The sequence below is a fragment of the Erythrolamprus reginae genome, chromosome 3 (genome assembly GCF_031021105.1).
Source record: "Erythrolamprus reginae isolate rEryReg1 chromosome 3, rEryReg1.hap1, whole genome shotgun sequence".
Taxonomy (NCBI): Eukaryota; Metazoa; Chordata; class Lepidosauria; order Squamata; family Dipsadidae; genus Erythrolamprus; species Erythrolamprus reginae.
In genome coordinates this window covers 74129153-74155656 of record NC_091952.1, presented here as the reverse complement: position 1 = coordinate 74155656, position 26504 = coordinate 74129153, and the positions used below count along the sequence as shown (strand labels likewise).

General features: G+C 40.5%; 1 protein-coding gene across 1 annotated transcript in view; it reads right to left on the bottom strand.

The window, feature by feature from the left end:
• Positions 1-26504, bottom strand: part of SLC5A9 (solute carrier family 5 member 9) — a 54704-nt gene that overhangs the window by 4583 nt on the left and 23617 nt on the right. The window contains exons 7-14 of the mRNA XM_070745843.1: positions 25678-25758; positions 21062-21267; positions 18574-18709; positions 16521-16628; positions 16263-16413; positions 11232-11400; positions 9543-9758; positions 3519-3672 (exon numbers count right to left, since the gene is read on the bottom strand). Of these exons, the coding sequence (XP_070601944.1) occupies positions 3519-3672; positions 9543-9758; positions 11232-11400; positions 16263-16413; positions 16521-16628; positions 18574-18709; positions 21062-21267; positions 25678-25758 (1221 nt within the window). The remainder of the gene's footprint in view (positions 1-3518; positions 3673-9542; positions 9759-11231; positions 11401-16262; positions 16414-16520; positions 16629-18573; positions 18710-21061; positions 21268-25677; positions 25759-26504) is intronic.

Sequence of the window (26504 nt, the reverse complement as noted above, 5' to 3'; positions counted from 1 at the left end):
TTAAATACAGAGGCATTTGATCCCACTAGCATCTAACTATCTTATTTATCTCACACATTTCTGGAAGGAAGGAAGGAAGGAAGGAAGGAAGGAAGGAAGGAAGGAAGGAAGGAAGGAAGGAGGGATGGTGTTGCCCAGAAAAACAATAAGGCAACCTTTCTTTGAGTCATGAGTTATTCAACATTGTGGAAAACTCTATCCAACCCTCAATGGTAGTCAACTTTGGGAGAATCCTTAATGATTTGTAGTACAATTTATCATTAAAAAGACTCATATTTCCGCAATTATTGATGTGAATATTTTGTAATCTGTGTTGAGTAGTGCTATAGGCCTATAGTTCTCTAAAAGGTGCTTATTTTGGGTATCTTTAGGAATGAGGGTTATGTAGGCTTCAGACCAAGAAGTGGGAAGTTTTGCGTTAGTGAGTGCATTGTTGTAAATGTCTAACAGTATAGGTGTGATTACTTCTAAGTGCTGTTTATAAAATTCAGATGGAATTCCATCAGGACCTGGGGTTTTATTGTTTTTTTATTTAGTTATTGCAGCATTAAAGAAAATACTAAACAAAATTATTCACTCAGATCAAAATGGATTTCTTCCATCAAGGAATATAGCAACAAATACAAGAATGTTACTGAACACTATCGAATATTACGATAAACATTACAATGAAAAAGCCTCATATTTCAATATGTCATTTTCCCTCCTGCCTTTTAGTCAGTCTTTAACTTAGGGAAACTGCCTGGAGAAGTCCATGCAGGTTTTGGGGGGCAAAATTTTCAGAAGTAGTTTGCCATTGCTTTCTTCCTAGGGCTGAGGGAGAGTGAGTGATCCAAGTGGGTTTGTGCTTAAGAGAACACTAGAAATCACATTCTCCTGGTTTCTACTCCAATGCTTTTAAGCTGGCTCTCTTCTATGGGTATTATAATTGTTATTTTATTTGTTTGTTTGTTTTGTCAAGTATATATTGGTGATATACAAAGATATTATATTTATATACGTGATACTAGTAAAAGAGAAACATTAAAACAGGGGATGGTAGTCACTCTGGTGCACTTATGCATGCCCCTTACTGACAGCTTAGGAATCGGGAGAGGTCAACAGTGCATAGTCTAAGGGTAAAGTTTTGGGCATTGGGTGATGATACTACAGAATCTGGTAGTGAATTCCATGCATCAACTACTCAGTTACTAAAGTCATATTTACTGCAGTTGAGTTTAGAGCGGTTTACTTTAAGTTTGTATCTGTTGTGTGCTTGAGTGTAGTTGTGGTTGAAGCTGAAGTAGTCATTGACAGGAAGGATGTTGTAGCAGATGATTTTATGGGCTATGTTTAGGTTGTGTTTAAGGTAACATAGTTCTAAGCTTTCTAAACCTAGGATTGTAAGTCTAATTGCATAGGGTATTCTGTTAATTGTCAACTTTGTTCTGGTTTTGAAGAATCATGTTCCTCTACCTTTAAAAGCTGTGCACGCAAGACACCAGCGCCTCCCATGAGGGATAGCTATGTTAAATGTGTGAGTTACCAGGTGTGACATTAGGATAGGAGGTCCATTCCTTTTATAGTAATGCTAAGATTTCTAGCACAACCAAAAGGGGCGGGACTTTACAACACAATGGCTGCCATTTTAGAGATTTTGAAATTCCCCTTTGTGCCATAGATGGCCATGAGAGAGTTGAATACAGGAGTCTCCAACCTTCGCAACTTTAAGACTTGTAGACTTCAATTCCCAGAATTCCCCAGCTTGGTTTAAGATCTTATGATGGAGCCGTGAGTATTTACACAAGTTTTGACCTGTTAAGGTACTATGAGAATGACCACTCAAATGGAACTTGTATAACTCTATATGAGAATAAAATAAACACACCCACATACAATCTTCCTGTAATAGGATGATACATTTTTATGAAAAGATGTTACATTTCTTTTACAATTGGTGCTAATAACCTAATAATCAAGATAACTGTTGATCCTCAGATGTGAGGACAGATGAGATGGATTATGTGCAAACAAAGGTGACAAATAATTAACAACTTTAGTCTCAACAGATGCTTCAAATGTAAATTAAAGTGCCCACTGGAACTTCAGATTAGGAAGTCTGATTTCCTTCTTGTCACTCCTTAGTAGCTATCAAATTTAATTCTTTTGAATGCTCCCAAAATGAAGAACCACAGATTGTAATTAAGATACTTCTTTCTTACTTTACTGTACCTCTGATAATTTAGTTACTTCAAGCAATTGGAACTTCAAGTGTCCATAAATTTTAACTTTAGTTCTCAGACACTAAATGATGAGTCAGAGAATTCTAAGTGCTCTATTTCATGGATAAAAAGTCACTAGCTATAAGTAGAGAGTAGACACAGTCCTTGTCTTACAGCAGTTCATTTAGTGACATTCAAAGTTATAACAGCACTGAAAAAAGTGACTTACGACCATTTTTCACATTGCAGCCTCTTTAGGGTCATGTGATTTGCATTCAGATGTTTGACCACTTACTCACATTTATGACAGCTTCAGTGTCCCGGAGACATGTGATCCCCTTTTCTGACTTTCTGGCAAGCAAAGTCAATGGGGGAATCAGATTCATTTAAAAATTGTGTTACTAATTTAACCCCTGGGGCGATTCACTTAACAAATGTGACAAGAAAAGTAATAAAATAGGGCAAAACTCATTGAATAAATTTCTCAGCAACTTACATTGAGGGCTAAACTGTGATCGTAATTTGAGTACTACCTGTATTTAATCAACTTAGATCAGCAAGAACTAGAATGAAGATAGGAAAGCTATTGTTTCTATTTATTTATTTATTCATTCATTCATTTATTCATTTATTTATTTATTCATTTATTATTTATTTATTAGATTTGTATGCCGCTCCTCTCCGTAGACTCGGGGCGGCTAACAACAATAATAAAACAGCGTATGACAAATCTAATATTTAACATAGCTAAAAAACCCTTATTAAAAACCAAACATACACACAAAAAATACCATCCATAAATTGTATAGGCCTGGGGGGAAGGTATATCTCAGTTCCCCCATGCCTGATGACAGAGGTGGGTTTTAAGGAGCTTACGAAAGGCGAGGAGGGTGGGGGCAATTCTGATCTCTGGGGGGAGTTGGTTCCAGAGGGTCAGGGCTGCCGCAGAGAAGGCTCTTCCCCGGGGTTCCGCCAGACAACATTGTTTAGTCGACGGGACCCAGAGAAGGCCAACTCTGTGGGACCTAACCGGTCGCTGGGATTCGTGCGGCAGAAGGCGGTCTTGGAGATATTCTGGTCCGGTGCCATGAAGGGCTTTATAGGTCATAACGAACATCTCCTATAAATCTCTGTGTGATTTACAATTGTGAAGATCTGTGAGTGGAAGTTTTTTTTAATAGAGGCTGATATTTTTTTTTCAAAATATGGTCCCTTGAATTAGTGGGGATAAGTGGTCATTTATTTTTGTAAAGTGGAGTGGTGAGAGGAAAGAAGGAAGGAAGGAAGGAAGGAAGGAAGGAAGGAAATATTACATACCGTCATGTTCTTTGTCTGTTAAATCTATGTTCTCCAATGGTGAAATTGCTGAATCCTCCTTTTGAGAAACATGTTCTGTATTTTGAGGGATGCAACTCTCCATGTTTTTTTCAGGTGTTTCACTATATCTAGTCCACCATGTTAATCTGGCAAGCTGAATAATTGCAAATAAGAAACAAGAAAAGAAAAGTTAGAAAACTATTGAAATCTGTCTTTTTGACAAGAAAGAGCACTAATCATTTGGCATGGATCGGATAGGATATACTACAGCTGGCTTTGTAGATAATAATAATAATAATAATAATAATAATAATAATAATAATAATAATACTTTATTAGATTTGTATGCCGACCCTCTCCGAAGACTCGGAGATGCTTAAGCACAATCTTATTCTACTAATATAAATCCCATTGAACTCACTGTCTCTCAATATCAAAACAATGTAAACTTGTATCTTAGATAAAGCCATGTATATCACATTTCTTATGCAAAAATTGGCCCCAATCAAACAAGGTCTATAGTTTAAACTTAGGCACACTTGACTGGAATTAGATATCTTATATTTTAACCAAAAATGCTAAGCAAGTTTAACATGGTAAAATAGTTAATACTATGCTGTATAACTTTGTCATTTGTTTGGAATGTTTATTTATTCAAAGCTTTATCTTGATACGTGCATTGGAAACTCTTTCTAAAGCTAAGCCATTTCTTTACCTTTCTTTTCTTGACATTGCTACAGTTTCTAAAATTATGGCGGTAGTGTTTTTATTTTACTGAATGACCAGACATCCTTCTTCTGCCTATTCTTTGCTTCATATTTGCTTCCTCCCAATGCTGCTTCTATAAAAATGTATGGACAGTGTGGGGCCTCTACATAAAAAGTAACTCTTAAAAGTAGTTTAAGTAGTTTGAATTTCAGGCATAAAATGTAGAAGAAGGTTTCTAGTTGTCACAAAAAGGTGTATAATCTTCCAAAGATTTATTGCTTTACATAGAATAGAATAGAGTAGAGTAGAGTAGGTTAGGGTAGGGTAGGGTAGAGTAGAGTAGAGTAGAATAGGATAGAACAGAACAGAACAGAACAGGGACCTTGGAGGTCTTCTAATCCAACCCCCTGTTCAGGCAGGAAACCCTATACCATTTCAGACAAATGGTTGTCCAATCACTTCTTAAAAACTTCCAGTGTTGGAGCATTTACAACTTCTGGAGGCAAGTGGTTCCACTGATCCATTGTTCTAACTGTCATCAAATTTATTCTTAGTTTTAGATTGCTTCTCTCCTTGATTAGTTTCCATCCATTTCTTCTTGTCCTGCCTTCAGGTGCTTTGGAGAATAGTTTGATTCCTTCTTCTTTAATCTTTATTTAATCCAAGATGGCGCCGACAAAGGCTGCCTCGGTGAAATGCTCTCAAACAGTTTTTTCATTTTCTACTATTCCCTGCAATTCTCAATGGATTTCCTACTCAAGAGACCACCTGCTAAGAATTAAAGAACATTTCTTTAAGGAGCAGCTATCTGCAACTTCAACCCCACCTGTCTTTATAAACGCGGAGGAGATTTTAGCACAGGAGGAAGCCATTTCCCGGCAACCATGGATCACCAAAAACATTCGCAGCCGGCAGAGACGAAGAGGTAAAAGGGCGGAAATTTTAAATAGACTAAGGAACAAGGGAATTAAAAAACAACCGCTCCCTTCTATCTTTCTTACCAATTTACGTTCACTTGCCAACAAGATGGATGAAATACTGCTCTTAAATAGATGCTATTCTGATTTTCACAACGCATCTGCCCTATGCTTTACTGAAACCTGGCTAAATGAGGAAATTGATGATAACAGTATGCATTTACCGGGCTTTCACATGTTTCGGGGTCATCGGAATGCAAAATTATCAGGGGGGAAAAGGGAGGAGGCTTATGTATATATATCAACAACATCACCATTATACTGTACAAAAATTCTGTGATGAAAACTTGGAGTCTTTAATTATTAATTGCAAACCCTTTTATTCTCCTCGTGACATTCATTCCTTCTTAATTTCTACAATTTACATCCCTCCCCAAGCATCTGTACAAAAGGCACTAAAAACCCTAGCTGATCAGATTATGGAGGCTGAAGCCAAATACCCTGATTCACTGGCCATTATTTTGGGAGATTTTAACAAGGCAAACTTAAGAGATGAGCTACCAAAATACTTTCAACATGTAAATTGTCCCACCAGAGGCAATAATATCTTAGACCATTGTTACATAGCTGTAAAAAATGCTTACAGGGCTTTACCAAGAGCAACTGTGGGCCATTCTGATCATTGCATGATTCACATTGTACCTGCTTACAAACAAAGATTTAAAGCCACAAAACCAATAATTAAATCAGTGAGGACTTGGACTGAGGAAGCAAAGTTAAAGCTACAGGCTTGCTTTGACTGCACAGACTGGAATATTTTTAAAGACAACTCTGCAGTTCTAGATGAACTCACAGATATTGTAACATCATATGTCAGCTTCTGTGAAGACCTATGTGTACCACTCAGGAACTTGCGAATATACAGTAACAATAAACCTTGGTTCACAGCCAAACTCAAGCAGTTACGTCATTCCAAAGAGGAAGCCTACAGAAAAGGTGATAGAATGCTGTACAATCAGGCCAGAAATATATTAACAAGGGAGATCAGAGCAGCAAAAAGGAACTACTCTGAAAAGCTAAAGAATCAATTCTCAACAAATGAACCAGCAAACATGTGGAAAACTCTCAAAAACATCACCTGTTACAGCAAACCACCTTCCCAAGCTGAAGGAGATCAGCAATTGGCAGATGACCTGAATGTGTTCTACTGCAGGTTTGAAAAGAAACCTCAACCACTTATGTGCACAACCTCCATCCCAGACACACCAACAACAGCTAAATCTTCTACAACTGAACCCATCCCATTGTGTTTACAACCCCTAGTGATCACAGAAAAGGAAGTGAAAGATCTATTTCTCAGACAGAAGCCTGGAAAAGCACCAGGCCCAGACAAGATAACTCCTTCTTGCTTAAAAGTCTGTGCTGACCAATTGGCCCCCATCTTCACCCAAATCTTCAACAAATCACTAGAGTTGTGCTATGTTCCTTCCTGCTTCAAACGCTCGACTATCATCCCAGTGCCAAAGAAGCCCTCCATCAAGGAACTGAATGACTACAGACCAGTTGCTCTAACATCTGTAGTTATGAAAACCTTTGAAAGGCTAGTGATGTTCCATTTGAAAGCCATCACGGATCCACTGTTAGACCCCCTGCAATTTGCATACCGAGCAAATAGATCAACAGATGATGCTGTTAATATGGCTCTACACTACATCCTTCAACATCTTGAATCTCCAATAACCTATGCCAGGGTCCTCTTTGTGGACTTCAGTTCAGCATTCAATACCATCGTACCGGACATTCTCTTAACCAAACTAAATCAGCTAGCGGTACCTGACCACACTTGTAAGTGGATCACAAGCTTCCTAACAGACAGGAAGCAACAGGTGAAGCTAGGAAAAATCACATCAGATATATGTACAATTAGCACAGGTGCCCCCCAAGGCTGTGTACTCTCACCACTTCTCTTCTCTCTATACACTAATGACTGCATCTCATACGATCCATCTGTTAAACTACTGAAGTTTGCAGATGATACAACAGTGATCGGACTCATTCGAGACAATGATGAATCCGCATACAGACGGGAAGTTGAACAACTATCCTTGTGGTGTGACCAGAACAATCTAGAACTGAACACACTCAAAACCGTAGAAATAGTGGTAGACTTTAAGAGAAACCCTTCCACCCTTCCACCTCTCACAATACTAGACAACACAGTATCAACAGTAGAGACCTTCAAATTTCTAGGTTCTATCATATCTCAAGACCTAAAATGGTCACCTAACATCAAAAACATCATCAAAAAAGCACAACAAAGAATGTTCTTTCTGCGCGAGCTCAGGAAGCTCAAACTGCCCAAGGAGCTGCTGATTCAGTTCTACAGAGGAATCATTGAGTCTGTCATCTGCACCTCTATAACTGTCTGGTTTGGTGCTGCAACCCAACAGGACCGACACAGACTTCAGAGGATAATCAGAATTGCAGAAAAAACAATTGCTGCCAATCTGCCTTCCATTGAGGACCTGTATACTGCACGAGTCAAAAAGAGGGCGGGTAAAATATTTACTGACCCCTCACATCCTGGACACAAATTGTTTCAACTCCTACCCTCAAAACGTCACTACAGAGCACTGCACACCAAGACAACTAGACACAAGAACAGTTTTTCCCCGAACGCCATCACTCTACTAAACAAATAATTCCCTCAACACTGTCAGACTTTCTACTAAATCTGCACTTCTATTCTACTAGTTTTTCTCATCATTCCTATCACCCATTTCCTCCCATGTTGACTGTATGACTGCACCTTGTTGCTTATATCCTAAGATTTTTATTAATATTGCTTCTTCATTGCTTATTTGACCCCCATGACAATCATTAAGTGTTGTACCACATGATTCTTGACAAATGTATATTTTATTTTATGTACGTTGAGAGCATATGCACCAAGACAAATTCCTTGTGTGTCCAATCACACTTGGCCAATAAAAATTCTATTCTATTCTATTCTATTCTATTCTATTCTTCTTTGTGGCAATCCCTGAGATATTGGAACACTGCTATCATGTCCTTTTTTCATTAAACTAGGCATAACCAAATCCAGCAACTGTTTTTTATATATTTTAGCCTCCAGTCATCTAATCATCTGTGTTGTTCTTCTCTTCACTCTTTCTAGAGTGGGAGTATCAAACTCAAGGCCAAGGGGTCAGATCTGGCCTGTGGGGTGCTTAGATGGAGCCCATGGGGTTGCCCTGGAAACAGTAAAGGACTGGCCCACTATGCCTCTACCAGTGAAAATGGAGCTCAGGAGGAACACATGCAGCTTTCCTGAACTCCGTTTTTACTGGCAGAGGGTTGCAGGAGGCCGTCACGGCGGGGGCCAGGGGAAGAGCCTTCTCTGTGGCGGCCCCAACCCTCTGGAACCAACTCCCCCCAGAGATTAGAATAGCCCCCACCCTCCTTGCCTTTCGTAAGCTCCTCAAAACCCACCTCTGCCATCAGGCGTGGGGGAATTAAGATAATCTTTCCCCCTAGGCTTCTACAATTTATGCATGGTATGTTTGTATGTATGATTGGTTTTATAACAAGGGTTTTTAGCTGTTGTAGTATTGGATTTTTACATTCTGTTTTTTGTCACTGTTGTTAGCCGCCCCGAGTCCACGGAGATGGGTGGCATACAAATCCAATAAATAAACAAACAAATAAACAAACAAATAAATAAGTAAATAAATTTTTTTAAAAACCAGAGCTTGAGAGCCCGTTTTCGCTGTCAGAATACTCTGGCTGCCACAGGCACCCCGATATGGGTGACACTGAGCTTGCCATAACCTAGTTTCCTATATTGGAGACAAACGTCTAATGAGTCACAAACTAACTCCATTAAACCGGTGTTATTTAAATGAAATGTTTAGGTACTTGCTAGAATAAAACTTTTTGTGTCTGTTTTAAAGTAGCGAAAGAAATAAAATTCTTTGTTACTAAACTTTGATTGTACAATGTAATTGAGATTGATTTGGAATGAAATGCTCTTTCTAAATGCCAGACCTCCAACAATATTAATCTTTTTAGCTCACAAGATTGATGCTGTCTCTACTGAAATACAAAAGAAGGTTCAATTAGTGTCATTACATTTCCTCCTCAGCTGCCTGTTATAATATAGTTTCTTATCCACTGTCTGTCTCTCTTCTTGATAGCATGTGCATTGTGCATTAGTTGCTTCACAACAAGAAAACCAGGTTGTTCTCAATTTCTATTTAAATTTATATATTCAAGAACTTTGTAGGGCAAGAGTTTATTATTATATTATTATCCGAAACAAAGCTCTTAAGATAATAAAGTAAGCAGAGGCTAAAAATAGATTTGAAACAATAGATTTCATACTAAAAATATCACTTACATTTTCTTCTGGAATTGGTGGTGTGCAGAGGCTCACAAAAACTATAACAGCAACTGTGAGCCCAAACAGAATAATAGCAAAGTACAAATAATGAATATCTTTCAATACAAATGGTCTTTGATCCTCCTCACCACATGAGGGTGCTGTGTAAATAAATTCCATAACCATTCGAATAAATCCCACTACCAGTCCAAACATTAGGCCCCAGAAAGCTCCCTAGAAAAAATACAAAAAGATAATGTTATTGACATAAATCTTGGTAACTTCAGCTTATTTATAGGCTTCATTGCTAAGTGAAAGGGGTTTCATTATTTACTTATTTGGGGGTAAATTTGATGCAAAGTACTTTCATTTAAAATTAAAGAAAATTTACAATGTTAAAATTGTAACAGAGAGATATTTATGAGAGCCAGTGTTGTTTCAAAACCAAATGGTGATATATAAATCTAATAGAACTCCCAGAACAGTACAGGATTCTCTACAACAAATGTTGTATCTCTTTACTGTCATCTAGTAAGAATCCAGATGTTTTAGCCCAGATGCAATAGCTGTAAATGTAGAATGTCTTCTATTAAATTTCTATTTCTAAGCCATTTGTTTAGCAGTTTCTTTTACTCACAAGTTATTGAGAGACTTACAAAATCTGGATGGCAGCATAATATTAAAGTTTTCTATGTCCATTTGCTGCCATCTATGGTAATGTATTAAGAGTTTTGCATATCATAAATGTATGAGAGACTATGATAAATTAAAAGAAGATTAAAAATGATACATTTATACAGAGCTTTTGTTGGAAGACCAATCAGACAACCAGAAAATTACCTTATACTTCTAGTAGTAGGTTAAAAGAAGCTACTTATTAGTGATTCACTTTGTTTTTGTGCCTTTTTGTAATTTATCTTCTTTACCAAAGATAAGACAGTGGTTATTATCTTTTTCCCCACCAACTCTCCATCAGTCACATTTTATTTTGGGTACTCAATATTTGACATGATTTCCCAAAAAAAATTTACTGAACTTTTTTTACACACCATGGGTCTTGGATGTGCACAACTATTATTCTTAAAAAAAGGAAGAGCATGTTATTTGTGAGGGAAGGGTGGCATAATCACTTCATTGTGATTATTGACTCTCACAGCAAGTTAAGCAGAAATTGACCTGTGGGGAATTATGGAACTTAGTCTGACTTGCTGATATAAGGATATAACATTCTAAGAAGAAAAGCTATTTATTAAGTTTATTGAAAAGAGACTAGTGAAATAGCACGATTCCTGTGGATAGATCTCCTACATAATTATATAAGGCTATTGCTCTCTTGAAGTCTCAAATCAAAGGAGATTTGATGGCTGGAAGATTAAAAGTAGGGAAATTCTGTCTCAGAATAAGAATTACTTTCTAAACTTTCAGGGGGAAATAATAGAATGCAATTCTTTATAATATTTCTTTCTCCTCCCCCTTTCCATTTCTTCCTGAGCCTGTCACTATTTTCCGTTAAACCAGTAATCAAAGTCTTAAGAATCTTTTTAACGTGAAACTGTGCTCTAATGGGACTAAATTCCAAAGATGTTGCATTCAGCAGTCAATATAATTGTAATGAATGGTCTTGTCTGCCCTTAAAAAAACTATGAAATGATGACATTGGGAAGATACTATTATTCAGATAAACCTTCTCATTGATTCTGTACTTACTGGCTCATTGATTCTCCTGCAGAAGATTGCTAGGATAAACAGAGCAGTGATGGGTGGCGCTAGGTAACTGGTTATTGACTGAATATAGTCGAAGAGCTGACCACTATTGGCTGTCTGGATGATGGGGATCCAAAGGATGCTAATGGCAACGAGAATCAGAACAAATACCCTGAGATAAGAAAAGAAAGTACTGTACAGTTACTTTTTCACAACTTGGACAGTCTAACTTTTTTCACAGAACCTCTTGGAAAATAAAGTAGGGATGGAAGCATTGTACTCCTGAACCAAAGATCACTCTAAATCTTCAGAAACAAAAATATTCCATAAAGGGGAGAAATCTTATTAAAAGACATATACAAAGCTACTGTTCTAAATGTTTATTTCACATCCCATAAATGTAAGACATCTGCAGTGACAATGAAAATTTACATACTGATGTCATTTTCAATCCTGCAGGGGAAGGTTTATGATTGGATGGAAAACTAAGAGATACTGCATGTATGTATTAGTAATTGGTTAATTTTGGGAAAAACTGAAATATGAGAATTTGATATAAATTTTGGAAGCCAGATGGCAAATATGAGAAATGGTGGTAGCACTATATAATAATATAACACAAAATTTACTCATTGTTTAGATTTTAAACATATAGAACTTTATTTTATGAAGTACTGTATGTGATATAATGAATAGTTTCTTTTACTAAAGATGTGATATATATATGATATATATATATATCACATATTTTTGCTGAATATTTAAAATTAAGGGAGACTAGGATAGCGCAATTTCGGCCTTGTTCTGGCCTCATCAGCTAGCCATACCCTTACTGGGATTTGATCCCGGGGCTTCTGCCTTGTAAGGCAGAGAATTAACCTCTAGGCCAGTGATTTTCAACCTTTTTTGAGCAGTGGCACATTTTTTACATTTACAAAATCCTGGGGCACACCACCAACCAAAATGACACAAATCAAATAAATAAATAAATAAATAAATAAATAAATAAATAAATACATACATACATACATACATACATACATACATACATACATACATACATAACCCCCTCATTTATACAATCCCATGTAACATCCCCTTATAAATACAGTCAATCATCAATCATCCCTACTCAAATTTATATCTCATTTCTGGGTACTTCTCCTGTCTTTCCCCCTTTTCTCTCTCATGTTTGTCATTTCTCTCTCTACCTCCCTTTTTCCCTCATTCCTTTTCCCTCTCACTTCTCCTCTTTTTCCATCCCTGTCTCTCTCCCCCCCTTATGTGTGTGTGTGTATACACACTGGAACCATTTCCAAAACCAGTTGAGGGCTGGGGTTTTTTCTCTTTTATTCTTTTCAAAAACAGGTGTGGGCTGGGGGGCGTTTCTTATTATTTGGGTGCTTTTTACCATATGCTTCAAGAATCACCCCTCTCTCTCTCTTTTGTTTCTCTCTCCTCTCATTCTCTGCCTCAATCATTTCTCCTTTTTTCTCCCCTTTTTGTTCTCATTTCTCTCTCTCCTTTCCTCTCCCTATCTGTCTCTCTTGCTTTCTCTCTCTCTTGCTATCTCTTTTTCTCTCTTATTTTCTTTCTCTCTCTCTTGTTCTTTCTCTCTCTCTCTCTTTCTCTCCCTCCCTCTTTCTCTCTTTTTCTCACTTTCTCTCTCTTGTTTTCTCTCTCTCTCTCTTGCTTTCTCTCTCTCTCTCTCTTGTTTTCTTTCTCACACTCTTTCTCTCTCTTGTTCTCTCTCTTGCTATCTCTTTCTCTCCCCCCTTTCTCTCTCTCTCTTTCTCACTTTCTCTCTATCTTGCTGTCTGTTGCTCTCACTCACTCTCGTTCTCTCTCCGTTCTTCTCAGCGGAGGCTGGCGAAGGTGATATTCAATGTCGGGGGCGCGCGGGCGGTTGCGCGCGCTCCCTACCCCCCTGCTAGTTGCTCGGAATATTCAAAATAAGAAAAGCCTTCACCGGCGAAGGTTTTTCTTATTTTGAATATTCTGAGCGGCTAGCAGGGGGGTAGGGAGCGCGCGCAACCGCCCGCGCGCCATCGACATTGAATATCACCTTCGCTGGTCTCTGCTGAGAGAATGCCTGCCCCGTCTCTCCTGCAACCCCCTTTGTTATATCTGCCTGACGACCGGCAGCAAGGAAAGCCGCGGGGATTGGCGCCTTCTCCAAGGTGCTGATTGGCCGCGCTTACTAAGTAACAATGCAGGCGGGAGATTATTCTGTTTTGTATTGGTTGGCTCCTCAGCCTGTCTGCTGTATAAATGTTATGCTTTCTGCTGTAACCTTAAGTGTGTGTATCTGCCTGCGCTGGCACGAGTTCTTATAATAAACGGCCTGATTAATACGTGAGTTCCAGTTATTACATTTGGCGACGAGGATTCCTACTATTGTGGGTAACTATATTTACCACAATGTCTACCCACGTATCTTTTCCCCCCTTTGATCCACAAGGGGAGACCTGGGACTCATACGTGGCCAGGTTTGACTGTTTTCTAATCGCAAATGGATTTTCAGAGATTTCTGGTGACCGTAAGAGGGCTTATTTCCTCGGATTTTGCGGCACGGAAATGTTCGAGACAGCTCGGGCTTTGTTTGCCCCGGTTTCCATTAACAATGTGCCCTGGGAGGAATTTCTTAAAACTCTTCAAGATCATTATGCCCCTGCTCCCTCCCATTGTGCTAGAAGGTATAAATTTTACCAGAGAAATCAAGGTGAGGGCGAATCGATAAATGACTATGTAGCTGCCTTACGCAGGGCGGCTCTTTATTGTGAGTTTTTGGATTTGAACGATTACCTCCTTGATCGACTGGTATTTGGCATAAGAGATGGTCGCCTCAAGCGGCGGTTATTGGCCATCCAGGATTTATCATTTCACACAGCTTTGTCAGAGGCCAGGGCATTTGAGTTGTCCACACAATCCGTGGCAGCCATGGACTCTTCAGTTAATGTCACCGTGCCAATTAGCCCTTCACCAGACAAGCCAGGGGTGCCTGCAGAAGCAGAGGGGGCATCGGCGCCTACTGAGGAGGAAGTTTGTCGGTTGACTGCGAGTCGTGGACGGGAGCAGCCTGCCACCCGGCCCCGGGCCCCACTGTCTCCTTGCCGTGGGTGTGGGGGGGGGGCATCTCAGAGTAAATTGCTCTTTCCGTGGGGCTTCTTGCTGGCGCTGTGGTGCTAAAGGGCATATCGCTAAGGTTTGCCGGTCGTCAGGCAGATATAACACCCTTGCTGAGAGCCCGGGACGAAAGTGCTCTCGGCAAAGGTGAGACGGGCAGGGCGTGCGTTCCGGGTGCGGGAGGAGCCACGCCGAAAGGCAGGAGACAGCGGAGGAGAGGGGGCGGGTGGGGGGCAGCGCTGAAAGGCCGAGGGGCTGGAGGCACCGTGGGGAGGCAGGGGCGGCCGCTGCTCCCTTCCCTTCTGCTGCCGGCGCCTCCCCGCCCCCCCCCTGCGGGCTGGCAGGGGGATGAGGAGCGCGCGGCCGTGAAAAAGGGTGCACGCGGGAGTATTTTGGGGTGCGCGCGCGCACACACGCGCAGCTTTCGGGGAAGCGACGAGAAGCCATGAGCGCGAGGGGGCCGACTTTCAAAGCAACCTTTGCCGGCCTCCCGCGGGAGGGTGCCAATAGCGGCGGCGACGGTGGGTGGCAATAGCGGGGGGCCCCCGAGCCGCCTCGCGGCACACCTGACCATGTCTCGCGGCACACTAGTGTGCCGCGGCACACCGGTTGAAAAACACTGCTCTAGGCCACCAGATCTGATCCCTTCAGCTTTGTTCCAGGGAGGGGTTATATGTTTTTTCTGTTGGATCACCCTGGTATATTGAAGGAACGTCACAGCTCCTTTTTGCCTCTAGGCCCAACCCAGGGCCATTTCAAGGCAATTAATTTATTCATAGCCAACAAACTATGTTCTGTATGTATCACATGTTTTTGTTTAATTTTTAAATAGCGCTATCCTAGTTTCCCTTAATTTTAAAAATTCAAAAAATATATAAATAATATATATAATTTTTATTAGCTATATGATACGATATTAAAATTTAGATAAAAGATTTTATTAAAGTTTGCATTGATGTAATGTAACTTTTTATAGTAAGATGGAGAAAAATAATTTTTATTTAGACTTTTAAAAATTGAGTTGTATAAAATTAGTAGAAATTTTTAGATGAGGAGATAAGATCCTCCATTGAGTGAGTAATAAGAACAGAAAAGTTTATATGTGATTGATTTTAAGCATTGTTATGTTTATAACTACCGTATATATTGTTTTATTTTATGGTGGAGAAAATAAAAAGAGTATACCCAATCCTGCAGAGCTATCCCTTAAATGTTTAAAAGCAGATAACTAATTTCCCAGAATACAGAAATGTGAATAGAGATTGGGGATCATTCAACCACTGGAGGCCAGTGGTTGATATGGTTATCTGTTTTGGGATAAGAGGTTTTGTGGCAATTGTAAAATCCATTTTTTACTACCAGTTCTGTGGGTGTGACTTGATGGGCATGGTGTGGGTGTCAGTTGGTGGGTGTCAGTTGGTGGACATGGCAGGGGAAAGATACTCCAAAATCTCCATCCCCACCCCAGCCAGAGGTATTATTTGCTGGTTCTCTGAACTACTCAAAATTTCCGCTATTGGTTCTCCAGAACCTGTCAGAACCTGCTGGATTTCACCCCTGCTTTGTGATTCTATTTGGGCGGGTTCAACTTTTATTTAAAATTGCACACAAAGCCTTTGCTAGGATTTATATTTGGTTCTATGAGAAAGGGTTGCAGTCTTGTCATTGCTGTAGAATCATTTAGTCTCCAACAAGATTTTATCAGAAGTCTCTGTGAAGAATGCCTGGTAGATAGATACATGAGGCTACCACAGAAACAGCAAACCAGATATCGATGTATATAATGTGGAGTTGAGTGCATCAAATTAGCCTTATCAAATATGCTACCCTCTAAAGTTTTGGGATTTCAACTTCTAGAGCCCTAACCTTTCAGGTAAGCGCACAAAACTCTAGCAAGACAAAAATTACCTTCCAACAATCATAAGTTCCTGCTCTGTAGCTTTCTTACGAAGCCGCTGCCAGATATCTATAGCAAAGAGAGTACTGCTACTATTAAAAATTGAGGTAAGAGAGCTCATTAAGGCAGCCATGATCACAGCAATCATGAGACCACGGAGTCCTAAGGAACCAAAAATAAACTTGAGTTAGCTTCCACTTGCAAGGGAGCCCTAAATTAGCGGATTCAGAATCTCCTCTCCTTCTCAGAGTAAATGAAGCTTATCTCACCAACAGGCATGAGTTCCATTACCAGCTTAGGGTAGGCAATGTTGGAACATCCCACTTTAGCGCCACAAACTTTTTCACAGATTTCTGGATCCACACAGCCCACTTCATCTGTAGCAAGGAGACAAAAGCATTGCAATTCAGCTTGACAGATCTCATGGAGAATATAAGCCCCAAGGACAAAGGTCTTTCATACATTCAGTGTTCAGGCCATTCACTTCATATTTCTTAGCTCAAATCTTATGAGTTTTTCCTATTTCTGCCTACAACTGATGTGGAAAAACTATGGCCCCTTTATGATTTATGGACTTCAACTCCCAGAATTCCTGAGCCGGGATTCCTGGGAGTTGAAGTCCACAGATCATAAAAGGGCCAGTTTCCCCACCTCTGGCCTAAAGGGAAATACAGATAGTAATTTCTGAGATGCTTATGGGGCATCAGGAGTGGTTCCAGCTGGTTCAGATCAGATGACCCAAACCACTGGTTCGGTCAGTGCTGGTCTGTGAGCACCACTATCTCTCTTTTTTTGGAATTTTTGATGATTTTTTAAAACTGTTTGGATATTTTTTCCTCTGCTGCTACTTGAAAAAGTGCCCTCCTGCCTGCCCCCAGGTTGAAATTGACTGTTATTTCTTTGCCTGAAGCACAGCTGATCAGCTCCTCAGCTGTGTTTTGGGCCGATTCCAGCTACTGAGCGTGTGCTAAAGCCAAATTGGAGGAGGGAACATGTGAATGTGTGCGGAGCATGCACGAACACACAAAATGTCACAATGCGAACCGGCAGGGAGGTAAGTAGGAATTCACCCCTGTGGGGGATGCTTGTAATATTGGTCTGAAAGGCTTTTTTCTAAAGAACATTTCTTCATTAGTTTTTCACCTTCCTGGGACATAGCTGAGAGCACAGGAGAAAGCAGGACAAAAATATTTAGAAAATGTTGATTGTGAAGACTTTGTAAATCAATCATAGCAATAGCATTTAGACTTATATCCTGCTTCACAGTGCTTTTACAGGCCTCTCTAAGCAATTTAGAGAATCAGCATATTGTCCCCAACAATCTGGCTCCTCATTTTACCCACCTCAGAAGGATGAAAGGCTGAGTCAACCTTGAACTGGTGGTGAGATTTGAACTGCTGAACTACAGCTAGCAATTAGCTGAAGTAACCTGCACTGCTGCACTCTAAGACAGGGGTAGGCAAAGTTGGCTCTTCTATGACTTGTGGACTTCAACTCCCAGAATTCCTCAGCCAATCATGCTAGCTCAGGAATTCTGGGAGTTGAAGTCCACATGTCAAAGAAGAGCCAACTTTGCCTACCCCTGCTCTAACCACTGTGCCACCCCAGCTTATATTGAACAGGTACACTAAACCTTCCAGGAAGAAATTAAAAATGAACAGTTGAAAAGACTTAATGAACTCAATCTGTATAGTCTGGAGGACAGAAGGGAAAGGGGGAACATGAGGGAAACATTTAAACATGTTAAAGGGTTAAATAAGGTTCAGGAGGGAAGTGTTTTTAATAGGAAAGTGAACACAAGAATAAGGGGGCACAATCTGAGGTTAGTTGGGGAAAAGATTAGAAGTAATATGAGAAAATATTATTTTACTGAAAAACTTCCAGCAGACGTGGGTGGTAAATCCACAGTAACTGATTTTAAACATGCCTGGGAAAACATATATCCATCCTAAGATAAAATACAGGAAATAGTATAAGGGCAGACTAGATGGACCATGAGGTCTTTTTCTGCTGTCAATCTTCTATGTTTCCATGTTTCTATGAAAATAGCCCTTTGTTGCCAAACATTTTAGTGCAATTTTGGGTGTACTCTGGAGAATGAATGTGGAAATATGTGAACTTCCAACAAAATATCTCTTGTTCCTCCCTGGAGGGCCTTTTCTTACACTTCCAGCCAAATTTGATATTCCCATGACTAAGCACCTAGCAATGTTTGCTCTACCATGTGGGCATCCAATTCTCTAGATCATTGACTGCTGCTCAGTTAATGAAAAATGATGTCTGAAAGCACACAGGGTTTTCCCACACTCGGAAGCAGCTTACCTGGAAAAAGAGCTCTGCTAATCATTCCTGGCATGACAATAAAAAACATAGGGAGGATTTTCAAATATCCACCCAGTACCGATCCGCCTTTGGCATGAGAGAGGTTCTTGGCTGAGAGCGACCTCTGCACAATGACCTGCAAGGAGAAACTTGGTGGTAATGGTTTCCTTCTCATTTCTTTGGCCAACAAAACAAAACAGAACTGTCATTTTACTTTAACTGATGGGAAAAACCTTCCAATTGCCAAAATTTAGAAATTTACATAGAGTGTCCAGTGCTTGTGAAAGGCAACATCTCACATTAAGAGAAAGTATCTGTCTAATAAATTTGTAAAACAGACAAATATTTTAAAATGCATCACCAATTCAATTAAAATATAGATAGTCCTCAACTTGCAACCACAATGGACCAGTCGCGACCTGTCGGCTACCGACCCACCCCCAGCAGTCAAATCAGAGGAGGAAGAGCAGTGATGGGCTACCAAAATTTTTACTACCACACTGTGGATGTGGCTTATGCATTTTGTTTCAACATCTTTCAGTACAAATTGGGTGCTCTGGGGTGGAGCTCCAAATTTTGCTGCTGGAACTGCATTCCCGACTGTTCCCATAGGAGCTCATCACTGAGGAAGAGGCATGGGAGTCGGGGTCAGTATCAAGGCAGCCTGAGAGCTCCTATGGGGAAGAAGGAATGGAGCTGGCAGAGAGAGAGACAGAGAGACAGAGCTGGAACCTGGACCATATGTCATTCCTCCTCAGATGGAGAGTCAACAACCCTCAGGTCTGTAGGTGGCTGATGAGGAAGAGGAGGAACATTTGGGTCCAGTGCCTGATGTATGGACGCATAGAAGGCAGAGAAGAGGGGAGCAGTGGAAATCCATGGGCCCATCCTTGGAAAGGAAGAGCCACCATTGCTAGCCGAAGCCCCACCCTAGCTCTGGGAATAAAAGGTGTGTGTGTGGGGGAGATGAATAGATTGGTAGACAACTATTCATCTTCCTGCCAGTTTAACTTATTAGCCAGCATTAAGAGAGACTGGCTTCTGGCACTCCTAATAAAGGAATTGTCAAGCTGGTGCGGAAGTTGGTGATACATTAACGGCTTGCCACACTATCTATAGAAGGCCTGATGTTTATGGGAACTTGGGAGGGTGATTTTCATGTAGCCACGAAGCATTCTTTTCAATGGTTCAAGGCCATCCTATGCCCACCCACCTGGGCGAAGCGGAGGAAAGACTTGCCATGGATTTGCCATGCTGGTACAATCTGAGTGGGCAACGTGACAAGTTTGGGGGTGGGGGACAAAGGATGTGAATTTTCACCTGGGTGGGAAACTCAGATTCAAGTTTTCCAGTGTAGATGTCAGGATGGCTCCTACAATAAATTGAAACTTTGAGAATTACTTTGACTTGGACTCTGATTTAGCTTGAATGCTACCTGGAATCTTAACAGGAATCTTTGAGTTAATTTCAGAGGGTTTGTTGTGTTTGGAGAGCTGAGTCAGAACAGGACTCCAGAATTTCTGTTGAAAAGTGAAATTTTTCTTAAGTACGTTTTACCATAATTTATGACCTTTCTTGCCACAGTTGTCAAGTAAATCACTGCAGTTGTTAGGTTAGTAACACAATTGTTAAGTGAATCTGGCTTTATCACTGAGTTTACTGGTCAGAGGTTGCAAAAGGCGATCACAATACCTGAAGACACTGCAATCATCATAAATATGAGTCAATTGTCAAGCATCTGAATTTGAATTAGGTGACCATGGGGATACTTCAGGGGTCACAAGTGTAAAAAACATCCATAAATCCCTTGAATGAAACGTTGTTGTAACTAATGGTCACTAAATGAATTGTTGTAAGTCAAGGACTAGCTGTTTACACATTTTCATGTAGTATTTAACTTTATATAAATGAATTTGTTCCAAATGTGAATTTTAACACTCTGAACCAATATATGTGACCACCCTTCTAGCAGAAGTAGGCGAGATGGAATTGACATCATTTGTTTCTTTTGTATCATTTATGCAATAACAACATCATTACACAAATGGTATCTGGCAACGTCAATACAATAGAAACTTGAACCTGAAGTGCACTGTAGTAAGGTCCATTAAATCAAGGTTTCACTGTAATGTATGTTTGACCGTGGCTAGAGAGATGAATTTGCTTCCTTAATTGTGGTAGTCCCAAAGGTCAGAAATTATATTTTGTATTTCATTGTTTCCCTCTCTTCCTGCCCAGCAACAGAAGTCTTTATCCTTCTTTTTTCCTAAAAGCTGAGCGATACAAATTACTCTGGGTGCTGTAAGCGTCAGGAAGGAGAACTCCCACATCCTGCTCATGCATCTTTACTGAGAAATTAAATGGCTTTTTGATTCCATTGTAATGTTTTCCATATGTATTATTCAGTAGGAACCACTGTTAACATCCTTCTGTGGAAGTGAATCATCAATCTAAAGTTCAAGGGAAAGGGAGAAAGTTTTGTTTTTACCTGATCAGTGCACCAGCACCAGAGAGCAAGGACCGAGAGACCAAATAGAAGCCCAGGCCACGGAATATCCCCAGTGATGGGGTCTCTCATCATATGGAAAGCATCTTGTCGTGGCAGGTGGCAAGTTGTGTTTGGGACAGTGACGTTAGGTATTGCCTGACTGTACTTCTCTTGCAGTCCTTCATACCATCCAACCTTCTCAAAACCTGAAAAGAAAAGAAAAGAAAAAGCTATTTTGTTCATTCATTCATTCATTCATTCATTCATTCCTTTGTTCATTCATTCATTCATTCCTTTGTTCATTCATTCATTCCTTTGTCCGTTCGTTCATTCATTCATTCATTCATTCATTCATTCACTAATTATTTATTTCAGGGGTGAGTTCCACCTTGCGTGTTCCCTCGTGCAATTCTGCTTCCACACATACTCAGTATCTATAAATTATAATCAGTCCGAAACACAGCTGAGGAGCTGATCAGTTGTGCTTTGGGTGAAGGAATAAAGGTAAGTATACGGCTCAAAAAAATAAAGGGAACACTCAAATAACACATCCCAAATCTGAATGAATGAAATATTCTCATTGAATACTTTGTTCTGTACAAAATTGAATGTGTACAACAGCATGTGAAATTGATTGTCAATCAGTGTTGCTTCCTAAGTGGACAGTTTGATTTCACAGGAGTTTGATATACTTGGAGTTATATTCGGTTGTTTAAGTGTTCCCTTTATTTTTTTGAGCAGTGTATAAACCCGGAGGCGGGGGGGGGGACCCATTTTCAAGCAGCAGCAGAAGAAAAAACTTCCAAATAGTAAAAAAATTGGGGAAAAATTCCCCTGCCCCCCAAAAAGGATAGCAGTGCCCACAGACCAGCAATGACCAAACTGAATCCGTGACACCATCATGACATTACCAGCAGGTTGCTACCGGTTCGGGTGATACAGTCCGAACTGGGAGGAACCCACCCCTGATTCATTCAGACATTTCTGCTTTCCTTCCCTGTAAAATTTACTCTCCCAGAGCCAAAATAGAAACTAAATTTGTTATATAGGATGGCCTTTTGTGATTAGTTTTTTTTTTAAAGAAACACCTCATATACGCGAGATGATAGAAGGGAGATGTAACCATTTAGCTTTAATTTTCAACCATTTACCGTATTTTCCGGCGTATAAGATGACTGGGCGTATAAGACGACCCCCTAACTTTTCCAGTTAAAATATAGAATTTGAGATATACTCGCCGTATAAGACTACCCCTCTTCTGTACATCATAGACCTGACTGAGTCTAGGTCTATGATGTACTTGCATTGAGAAAAAAATCATTTCTGAACATGATAACACAATATTTTAATTACTAATGATGAAGATCTTATTGTTAAAATTATGAATGAATTATTTAGAGAGAGAGAGCCAAGTGGGAGCACTCTTCTGTCTATCTCTCCATATGTCTCTGTCTATCTGTCTTGTCTGCCTCTCATATTTCTCCTCACCACAATTAAGTTTATTATTATAACTCATCATAATTTGTCAACACAAAAAGGTGAACCTGGCTATTTTCCTTTCTCCTACCATCTATTCTGCAGGTATCTTTCAGTCTAACATGCAGCATGCTGACACCTATGTGAGAATCTATTATGGAATGAGAATCTGTATGTGATATCATGATATCGCAATCCAAACAGCCCATCCATTTTTTCCTCTTTCCGCACTTTCTGTCTTTATCCTCTTGCAATGTCACTTAAACAGATTTTAACTTGTCGGGTTTAATTAGTGACCCTGCCAATTTTCAGTACTGTGCAGTGTGCTATGATACAGAGCAGGGTGAATAATATGACCTCAGCTTTTAAAGTTATTTTAAAATGTTGCCTAAGAAATATGAAAAGATTATTCTTTTTGGAGGAAAAGTACATTTTCAATGGTTAAACATAAGAACAAATACAAACAGGCAGAAATAAATGCATCCAGTTTAACATTCAATCATTTCCCTGGCTCTTTTTATTGAAATGAACAAGTTCATACATTCAATTTTGCAACCACTAATAATGTTGGTCAAGTAGGTACAAAAATACCTGGGGAAATGATCAAAGTCTTTCTCTCTCCCCCTCTCTCTCCCCCTCTCTCTCCCTCTCTTTCTCTCTTGCTATCTCTCTTTCTCTCTTTTTTTTTTGCTTTCTCTCTTTCTCTCCCCCTCTCTCTCCTTCTCTTACTATCTCTTTCTCTCTCTTTCTGTCTCCCCTCTCTCCCTCTCTCTCTCCCTCTCTTGCCATCTCTTTCTCTCCCTCTCTCTTTCTCTCTCTCCCTCTCTTGCTATCTCTTTCTCTCTTTCTTTCCCCCCTCTCTCCCTCTCTCTTTCTCTCTCTCCCTCTGTTGCTATCCCCCCCTCTCTTTCTCTCTCTCCCTCTCTTGCCATCTCTTTCTCTCCCTCTCTCTTTCTCTCTCTCCCTCTCTTTCTATCTCTTTCTCTCTTTCTTTCCCCCCTCTCTGCCTCTCTCTTTCTCTCTCTCCCTCTGTTGCTATCCCCCCTCTATCTTTCTCTCTCTCCCTCTCTTGCTATCTCTTTCTTTCTCTTTCTGCCCCCTCTCCCTCTCTCTTTCTCCTTCTCTTTCTCCCTCTGTTGCTATCCCCCCTCTCTCTTTCTCTCTGTCCCTCTGTTGCTAACCCCCCCCTCTCTCTCCCTCTCTTGCTATCTCTTTCTCTCCCCCCCTCTCTCCATCTTTTTTTCTCTCAGCAGCGGCAGCAGGGTGATCAGCTGTGAGGCGGAGCTACGGAACTGAGGCACGGACGGCGGCGTGTGGGTGGGCGATTCTTCCCCGGCAGGACAGGCAGCGTGTGAGCGAGCCTGCGCTCCGTTCAGGCTCGCCCAGCTGGGAGGCGGTGTTCTCGCCCCCCCCAGCTGAAACTGAGGTCCGCCGGGGCGATTCTTCCCCGGCCGGACAGGCACGCTTGTGCTGCCAAAGGCAGCGTGTGGGCGGGCCTGCGCTCGGCTCAGGCTCGCCCAGCTGGGAGGCGGTATTCTCGCCCCCTCCAGCTGAAACTGAGGTCCGGCCGGGGCGATTCTTCCCCGGCCGGACAGGCACGCTTGTGCTGCCAAAGGCAGCGTGTGGGCGGGCCTGCGCTCGGCTCAGGCTCGCCCAGCTGGGAGGCAGTGTTCTCTCCCCCCCCCCCCAGCTGAAACTGAGGTCCGGCCGGGGCGATTCTTCCCCGGCCGGACAGGCACGCTTGTGCTGCCAAAGGCAGCGTGTGGGCGGGCCTGCGCTCGGCTCAGGCTCGCCCAGCTGGGAGGCGGTGTTCTCGCCCCTCTCAGCCATCGCAAATAGGCGCCACTGTCCTATATCCGGCGTACAAGACGACCCCCCACTTTGGAAAAGATTTTCAGGGGTTAAAAAGTCGTCTTATACGCCGGAAAATACGGTAGCTTGAATCTTATCTCCCATTCTAAATAGGAGGCCATTTTGGTGCTGATACATGCTCTTTGAAAAATGTGGTTATGCTTTAAAACAGAAATACACACTATAAATAGGGCAAGATAATGTTTAAGCTTATATATTATATAGAAATAACAACAGAAAATTATATTAATATTATTTTAATTATGTTAAATATATTTAATATTACTATATTAGAATTTCTGGATTGTTGGATATGTAATTACTACAATGGTGATAATTGTCTGCCAGTCTGAGCCATGACCATAATATCTTTCCTGACCAAGACCGTCTGATCTGATGAACAAATATTTCATGATGACATTGTTCCAAATTTTGAAGCATTACAGTGCCATATTTGTTTGATCAAATTGAACCAGGGTGGTGCAGTGATTAGACTGCAGCACTGCAGGCTACTTCAGCTAACTACTAGCCATAGTTCAGCAGTTCAAATCTCACCACCGTCTCAAGGTTGACTCAGCCTTCCATCCTTCCAAGGTGAGTAAAATGAGGACCCAGATTGTTGAGGGCAATATATGCTGACTTTGTAAACTACTTAGAGAGGGCTGTAAAAGCACTATGAAGTCATATATAAGTCTAAATGCTATTTCTATTGCTAATGCTTGGATAAAACAGGATTTTATACTCATTTAGATCAGGGGTCCTCAAACCAGGCAGCTTTAAGACTTGTAAACTTCAACTTCCATGCTGAACTGGAGAATATGAACATAGCTGGCTAGAGAATTCTGGGAGTTGAACTACACAAGCCTTAAAATTGCCAAATTTGAAGACTTCTGGTTTAGGTCATTGGGTAAAAATGAGGTAAATCAGGGTGAAGGAATGTTTTAGTCTGTATCCCCCTCTGCATATTAAAAAAAAGAAAAAAAAGGGGGGGGTTATTCCAACCACTTTGATTCAGGTGACTCTGAGGATACAGTTAAATTCCCAAGTGGGATTCTCATAGAGCTAAGGACAGACCAACCTTAGAATGCTAATGATCAGATGATTTCTAAGGAATATAAATTCTTCTATTTCCCACCATTCAGCCAGAACTGAAGAAGCTAAAGATAAACTCATTTTTTGTACCACCTGTTGTTATTCCGCGAAGACATTTTCAAAAGCAAACCCCAAGAAATCTGCACTCTTTTCGAAATGAGAATAAGAAAGTAAGCAACACAGTTCATTCTTCTTACTTATGAACATAAGAACCAAAGCACCAAGTACCATGATTACAGTTTGTAGAGCATCTGTGTATATAACTGCAGTCAAACCACCTGCAACATAAAAAGAGAAAGGATTAATTCAGCCACAAATGCTTCTAAATATTGATGATCAAAGTAGCATATTCACATTAGCTATATGCTATTTACATTGTAAATAACTACATGCATTGATTTGAATTTAATTTGATATGATATGAAGAAAGCTATGAAGCTAATATCAATTCCATTCCATTACCCCATTCTTATTTATTCTTATTCAGGCTAGGATTTATTTGTTTGTTTGTTTGTTTGTTTGTTTGTTTGTTTGTTTGTTTGTTTGTTTGTTTGTTCGTTCGTTCGTTCATTCATTTATTAGATTTGTATGCCGCCCTTCTCCGTAGACTCGGGGCGGCTAACAACAGAAAACAACCAGGACATCCCTGGTAGAGGGTGAAAAAATATCAAGATGTGAACCCTGACCCACAATTGTTGTGAGCCGCTCCGAGTCTGCGGAGAGGGGTGGCATACAAATCTAATAAATAGATAGATAGATAGATAGATAGATAGATAGATAGATAGATAGATAGATAGATAGACAGACAGACAGACAGACAGACAGACAAACAGACAGACAGACAGACAGACTAATAATAATAATAATAATAATAATAATAATAATAATAATAATAATAATAATAATAATTGTAACCCCCTTCCTTTTTGGATCCTGTAGACACAAACTGACATTTTTTTCCTGTCTCACCTCATGGATGCTCCTAGATTTTGGAATAATGATAGTCTTTCATGGTGACTTTTAT